The following is a 7471-nucleotide window of genomic DNA, read 5'->3' as shown; positions in this document are numbered from 1 at the left end:
AGATACGAGGTCTATTGAAATCGGACTGCGTATAAGAACTAAGAAAATAAATCGATTTGAAGGGACGTGCTCAATCGAATATGTCGTGTTTGGGGAACGAGGTAGTCCAAACATAGTGGAAACAGATGGCTCCGATCAGAATACAGTTGATAGGAGTACATTTGAACATAAGAACTAAAAGTGGATTTAGACGTATAGACTCAAGAAAATACAAGAGTCTATCACAAGCCAATGTACGTCACAAAACAACATGAAAGTGATTAAGGGTCCCCCAGATTTAAAAGAACAATCCGAACTTAGTGACTTGGGGTAGATCATCCAGCCGTTTTAGCTCAGCTGCTTCAGTGGTAAAGGTCCAGGTTGGTGACCACATACATCATATACTGGCAGATTCGGGGACCAGATTTCAATAATCGATTATTGAATACTGTAAAGTATGTAATAAAGTATAAGTAGAGCACTGAAACTGCAAATTTAGCTATTTTTTACTAATGTGAAGGGCTCGCAAAATTAATCGATCGATGCTTCATCTATTTAACATAGGTTCAGATCTTTTCAGTAAATGAAAGAACAAAAAGACGTATATAAATATACTTCAAGGGATTTTATTGATGTTTACAGTAGACACTGCAGAATCATCATCAATCAAGCGATTCACTGAGAAGAAACCGAGGAAGGGCCATTTGCATGCATCTCAGTAATGCAGACATCTTAGTGGTGACAAGATGGAAAAGCTATAAAAAAGAGATAAAGAATTGTTAATCAGTTCCATAGATGGAAAGGAATTCAATATTATTACCACCTAAAAAGCCCAAAACGCGTTCTTTAAAACATTTCTTCGGATTTGGAATTCTAGTTTGATGCATTTTTTTGCTGAAAATTGTGTGTAATTTCTGCACCCTGCCACTGACAATGCTGAACAAAAATAGTGGTCACGCAGCTAAGATCATTAACAAACAAACTTCAAAGAAATCCAACCAGAAGAACACGCTCAAAATGATGCGGACTAGCAATAAGGAATGAACTCTAGTATAATTCGATTATATCTCACCTGAACAGCCAAGTAAGTTGTACGCGTTGCCATCAACAGAGTGCAATGCGCCCCTTAAAGAAGTCGTTACCGGTGTCCTTCTGGTAGCCGACTTCGTAGGTTGGATGGTCATTCACCTGTAGGTCGTGATCAGGGAATTCGGTAATGAGGGAGCTCACCACTTGGTCATTTAAGTATATTACACACGTACCAGTCACGTGCGAATACGTGACGATAAGGTGTTGCCAAATGCCACGTGTCACAGAACCACCACTGGCTTCAATCAGATTCTGATTCGGATCGCTTCCTGCACTGTCGATGTTTCGTCTGAGATCCACCTGTTTCTTCCCGTTGGCCTGTACCGCAATAATGAATTGCCATGGTTTGGACCAATCGCCGAAAAGGACTTGCCTCTTGCCGTTTGCAATTGATTTGAACCACATTTCGATGGTAAAGTCCTGCTTCTGGAACTTGACCGCGGGGACATGAGCATACCCAGTACCATTAAGCTCTAGGACGAGTTTGTTTAACTCACTGTCGAAGACGAAGGAGGCACCTTCGCTGATTCTGAAAGAGATGAAGTGAATGAACCTGGGTTTTACTTCTCAATCAGACTACAAGGCCACAGAGCTGGAGAGATATGTAAAGTTGGCATTTTGAGCATCGACATTGGAGTGATTTCCTTATTGAATGATGCCGAATTTATTGTCTAAGAAGAAGAAATTACGTTTTCTTGTTCTATTGGACTACTCTGAACGGGTTTTAAATTCTCTTGTTTACTTAAAGAAATGTTCTATATTCTATATGGTATAATAACATGGCTAAATCACGATTTGATGTGATCTGTAGGTCCTGAGAATTCAGTGTGATAGAGCACTGCAAATAGATATTACAAGTGAAAGGTATTCTTGATTAATTAGTCACCACAGCTTACCTGCCGTTGACTACAGTAAGTATGGCGCACGCGGGCTAGTGAAACAAGACAGTCACACAGACAGAAAAATTAAGTCAAAATAAGGCCTGGTCAATGATCTCTCAAAAAGCATCCTGGTATAACAAGTGATTTTCGATATATATTTATGTACTCCACCTCTAGATATTTAGTGATGAAGAGTCGGTGAAAAAAGCCTTTATCTCAGGATACTTATAAATGATTACAGTTTTTTGGACATGTGCACAATCTCTGTCCATTTGCTCTCAGTTTTCAGAAGACTGAGCACATCTTTGCAATGTCTAAATACATGACAGTCAGATACGATTTCTATGAACAAATATTAAGTTATCAATTTTTGCTAGGGTTAGAGATTACAGCCTAAAACCATGACCAAAAAGTGTTGATATGATATGAAAATTCGCCACGATGCCAATATTTTAACAAAAATGATCCACGTCGAGATTGGGTTGTGCTGAGGCATTTGTAGGCACAGGCATTATAATTAATCATATACCCAAAGTGAATTGATCCGGCAGATACAAGACCATGTAAACCTCCCAAAAATGCCCCCAAAAGCCCATTCAGATTCATCCAAAATTACTGACAGTGTACCAGGGGCTGTTGTGTCTTTTTCTGCCCAAAGACGGGATGGTTCGAAGCGTCCTCCGGCGGAGGTGAAAATGGGCCCATTTACATCAACGTTTTCGCATTTTTTGTCTTCCCGAAACCAGTGTGGTTTCGTTTGTCCGGAACCCTTTTGTGGGTTTTAGAGCGCCAGGCTCTATATATTGTTCGTAGCAGTGTGGACAATAATGTGATGTAAGTATAGATGCCATAGTAAGAATCTTTTACGCGTCTTGATCAAAATGGATCATATATTCTGGTTGCTAACGGCCACGCCACCTCCACTCGTGACAGATCTTCCCGGTCTTTTGGTCACGTGACCTTTTTGCTCCCTTAAAGTGATTATAAAACCTTTTCTACTTGTCTAAGGACACACTAAAATGTAGTAAGAGACTAAGGAGACTGTCTTACTTGTTCTAGGACCAATCTGCCGTTGGCAGTGGTTAATTTGAGCACAGAGAGCATGCTGTCAGCTGTGGCCGTATGGTGCTGCCACCTGCCGTAAATCTATATAGCTAAACGCATTGTCTTCTACTGTAAAGTCGGCTTGGAGTCATTTCTTGTCCTCAGTTTGGATTATCTACGGGAGGTTTCCCTGGTTTGTTTCGTAACGATGAGTATTATTACTATATTACTGGCCTAGTCAAAATCATTACTTGTCTAGTGTTAAGGCATTTGTTATGTTTATCTTTACAGTTGAACCATCATCATCGTCATCGTTGTCATCCTTAGTTAGTCGTTACATGGATTGTCATGTCAAGGTTGAATAAAGAAAGAAAGGACAAGAAGATGCGTTTCGAACACTTATTAATTTATCCATTCTGCTGCGGTCCACCACAGGGGCCAGCTTTTATAATACAACAAACAATATCTGGACGCAATGGCCCAAAGTGCCGCGTAGCGGCAAAAAAGCGAAGCTGGCGAAACATTTATAACGGGTCACCGTCACTTATTATTGGACTTATAGCGCATTTACGGGGTTGCAACTATTTTGCTTTATAGTGTCACCAGGAAAGAAAAGCATGCAACCTAACGCCGATCTATTTGTATAAAGTGATAATTGGAAGGTATATAGTAGGAAATATCAATAAAATAATCATTCCATGTCGTCTTTTGAGGGCATTTTTGATTGTAAAAAATATATGTGTACGTCACCGGAGTCTCTGCAATGATAATTTTATCACAGCAGTCTCGCGCAAGTAGAAGTTCTTTACCTATTAGTTCTTCACTTATTAGTCTGGCGCAAAGCAAGACGTTTTCCATTACGATTTCACTACGGTGTTTGACCAGAAGGAGCGGTGCGCGAGATATGCTAATGAGCAGACTTCCCTCGCTTGAGTTTCGGAAGAATGTTCCATATCGCGCTAAGCTGACCACTGTTGGCTGACCATGACAGGCGTGCATTGGACTGGTACAGGTTGGAACTGAACATTGAATATGCTGGTGGTGACGCTTTCTGATGAGAAGTTGGTCGTGACTGATGCAGTATCCCTGGACTTGTCCCGCACAGCATCGTTCAATCATTGCTCTCTGAGCTGGCTTGATTCTGTACTTACCCAAATACTGAGACCATTAATGCCTGTTGACTGTGTTTTAAGAGAGACTGGCGCCATGCCTAGTCTCTCTTCAAGCACAGTCAACAGACACCAACCCCCTCAGACTCAGAAACCACAAACGCCCAACCCTTCCTGCTACCTTAATACTTCTGGATTTAGAACGAACCGCACTTAACAGTGTAAATGCACTATTCACAAACGAAGCCTCGTTTAGAATTCAGCGGTTATAGTTGCCAAGCAAAATGTGGAAGCTGTCAAAAAGCATTTAAAAAAGGATTTAAAACCAAATTTTTCGTTGTTCAATTTGATACACAAACCCAACTGCTCCTCATAACTTTGCAGAGTTTATTTTGAGAAAAATGTGCGAAAGATGAATGAAACATGACATGAGCGTTCAAATAAAAATATATCTGTACTGCACGAGAATGCTCGAGAGAATTTCTCGTGCAATCCAGACTCTGACTGTTGAAAGACCGTCCGCTTTTACGTCATTTTGCCATGAGGTCATGACGTCTTCAACTCAAGTGTTTATTCGTCTTCCTCGACGTTTTCACGTCATGAGGGTATCGGGTAAAAAATGACATGAAAAATTGCCTATTTATCTTAATTTTCTACTATTTATGGGGATGTGATGATTTTCTAAGGCCTGTAAGCTCTCGAGCTTTCAGTCCGTAGAAACTCATCTCATGCAATCTGGATACTTGGATCAGCTACTCGTGCAGTTTTTTTAATGTACATGTTGTTGTATTATTAGCCCGAACCTTGCAGCGTCCATCGTTTTATTGTGTCGAAAGGCTGGCCAGTGTGCCGCCAAGCAGAGAATCCACCGTTCTGCGGTTGTCTTACAAGGGGGTTGCGATAGGGAGCGGTAAGTCTTATTTATGCTCACTCCCAGTCGACGAGGGCTGCATGCACTTGCAATTAAATGACTGAGACATTAACTGAAAAGCTGCTGTTAACGAAGCACAACTCGTAATGGATCAGCAGATACAATTGTAACAAACGCTACTTCATCACTGACACATCTACAAGCCCATCGCAAGCCGAACTTCGTCAAGGTGGAAAATTGGACCTCTTACCATGTACATGGGCGCTAGGGTTAAAAACCTCGTTGAGGATTCTGAGAAAGCCAATTCGTCCCGTGAAGTAGTCGCTCTTGGTGTCTTTCTTGTAGCCGATCTCGTATTGTTCGTGGGTGTTAACCTGCAGGTTGTGATCCGTATAATTGGTAGTGCTTTGTGCCACCTCGACGCCATTCAGGTAAACGAGACAAGTACCAGGCCCGTGGGCGTATTCCACTTGGAGGTACTGCCATTGGCCCACTTCCACGGTGCCTCCTCTAGCGGTCAGCAGATCCTGCTTGGGATCACTTCCTGCACTGTTGATGTCTCGTCTGAGGGTGACCCCGATTTCCCCATTCGCCGTCACGTCAATCAGAAACTGCCAAGGCTTTGACCAGTCGCCAATTAGGACTTGCCTCTTGTTATTTGCGGTTGTTTTGAACCACATTTCGATGGTGAAGTCGGTTTTCTTGAACCGTACTGCAGGGAGAAGAGCGTACTGGTTGATTCCATCAAGCTGAAGAACATTTCGGCCAAATTCGTTGTCATAGACGGACGAGGTCGCTCTTTTAGACCTACATGTATTGAAAAGAAGAAGTTACATGGCAAATTGCAAACAGAAGTTTGATTAACCTCTGTCGCTTAGGATAAAAAAACCCTGACCGGAAACAAAACCCAAAACGAACCTACATGTAAAGTAGCTTCTTTAGTCCAGACCTATTAACTATTGCGAAGAGGCTTTGGAAAAATAATCACTGTTTATTTGTTTCATCTAATGCATACATGTGTACGCATTTTGCTTCTTTTACTGGATATGCAACAAAGATAATCATCATAATACAGTTTTTACCAACCGTCATAATCTTACCTGACTACGGAGGATAAGTCTGGGCGGCGTTGCTTCCTCGGGCTGTCCGGTTGAACTGAATGTGGATCTACTCCCCGCTTGATGAGTTATATTGAAACTCACCAGCTCACTCTTGGAACATCTGTCGGTATTTCGACTGAACAAAACAACTGTGCGGTACTCTTCAAAGATTTGGATGACTTCATAACTCAAGGCTCTTGTCAATTAATGAACTCACTCTAGTATCACCGATCTGAGACTGTTTCTAATTATTCAGGTCAAGCCCCAAAATGAGCAGATACACACATAGAACAAGTCGGTAGTGCAGCCAGCAGCTCCAACCAATCAGGCAAAGTATCAGTTACCTGGTCTGCGTTGCAAACACACGAAAGCTTTGAGTTGGCCGATTCCTGTTATGAATTAAAATTCCAACTAAGTTGGTGAGAAATTCCGCGTGTGTTGCGGGCTTAAGGCCCGCATTTATTATTTGTATCCATTTGCATCGCTCTAACACTGTAATGGGAGGGCCTTGTTTCTGTTGAGTGATGACGTTACCTTTTACCATTCCCATGCACGATGTACGATGTACGATGCACGACCAGGATCTATTCTACTAAAACGACAGGGTAAGATTGGTACCTGACCGTCGCACAGATGGCAGCACTGAAGGCAAACAAGACGATCGGCCATGTCTTCCATATTTGATGTTATTTTTATAGTTGTTTGTTTTCGTCCACATGACGGTCGAGGTCACATCATCATGCAATACACGTCAGCAAGCGTTATTTGGCCCAAAGAATTTGTAATTATCACGTGATGTCCACATTGCGACAATCACATGCCTGTGACGCCATAAAAAGCATGGCATACATGACCGGTAGCCTGGAAAATTCCAGCCGCCATTTCGAGGCACCTTTGGGGTGGTCCGCATCCGGTAATTCCTGAGGCCACACAAGGAATCATCATGAAGCTCCGGCCAACACTTGGCACTATCAACCGAGCTTATGCCTTGAATAAACCCACAAGCTTCCAGCGGATTGCCGGCTGTTTATTGATAAAAGTGTACCATCCATGTCTCAAAACTGCATTTCAAATGAACACAATGAATACAATCTGCTTTCAGGTTACTCATTTAGTCATATTTCATTCATTCTGTCAAAATAATTGAAACTTATATTGTTCTTTTGTGGTATTTATTTAGTAAGCTTTTTTCCGATTGCGGGCCTTGGAGGATGATTGCTTCCTACAATATCGTGTATTGAATCGTCTAAGAACAAGAAATTCCGCACGTGCGTCCCATGCCTTCCACATTTCAGCCAGTGAGAGCGCGTTTAAGGTACGGTGATTGTTTTCAAGTGACTGAGTTTCTAGGAAAGATGTAAGAGCCGTTGATTGGGCGGAACAGACTTGTCCGCCTCG

The 7471-nt window shown here is 42.0% G+C and overlaps 1 protein-coding gene and 1 long non-coding RNA gene across 2 annotated transcripts; both read right to left on the bottom strand.

Annotated features, from left to right (window-relative positions):
- Positions 1 to 585: 585 nt before the first annotated feature.
- Positions 586 to 1180, bottom strand: LOC135501804 (uncharacterized). The gene is made up of 2 exons (XR_010449644.1): positions 1052 to 1180; positions 586 to 734 (listed from the first exon to the last, which is right to left on the bottom strand). It is a non-coding gene; the product is annotated as an uncharacterized LOC135501804 (long non-coding RNA).
- Position 1181: 1 nt separating this feature from the next.
- LOC135501803 (uncharacterized) lies at positions 1182 to 6116 on the bottom strand. Its single transcript, XM_064794122.1, has 3 exons — positions 6074 to 6116; positions 5224 to 5780; positions 1182 to 1597 (listed from the first exon to the last, which is right to left on the bottom strand). The coding sequence occupies exons 2-3, from the start codon at positions 5651 to 5653 to the stop codon at positions 1557 to 1559; spliced, it is 471 nt and encodes a 156-aa protein (XP_064650192.1). The 5' UTR covers positions 5654 to 5780; positions 6074 to 6116; the 3' UTR covers positions 1182 to 1556.
- Positions 6117 to 7471: the final 1355 nt, after the last annotated feature.

Source organism: Lineus longissimus, chromosome 17, assembly GCF_910592395.1.
Source record: "Lineus longissimus chromosome 17, tnLinLong1.2, whole genome shotgun sequence".
NCBI lineage: Eukaryota > Metazoa > Nemertea > Pilidiophora > Heteronemertea > Lineidae > Lineus > Lineus longissimus.
The sequence above is the reverse complement of the archived record's forward strand: the minus strand, read 5'-3'. Positions and strand labels throughout refer to the sequence as shown.

Bases quoted from the DNA above. Each gene is read 5' to 3' on its own strand.
- LOC135501803 (XM_064794122.1), bottom strand. From the start codon at position 5,653: ATGTGGTTCAAAACAACCGCAAATAACAAGAGGCAAGTCCTAATTGGC. The intron at 1,598-5,223 runs GTAAGAGGTCCA...CATCTCTTTCAG, and splicing joins CCCTAGCGCCCATGTACATG to AATCAGCGAAGGTGCCTCCT.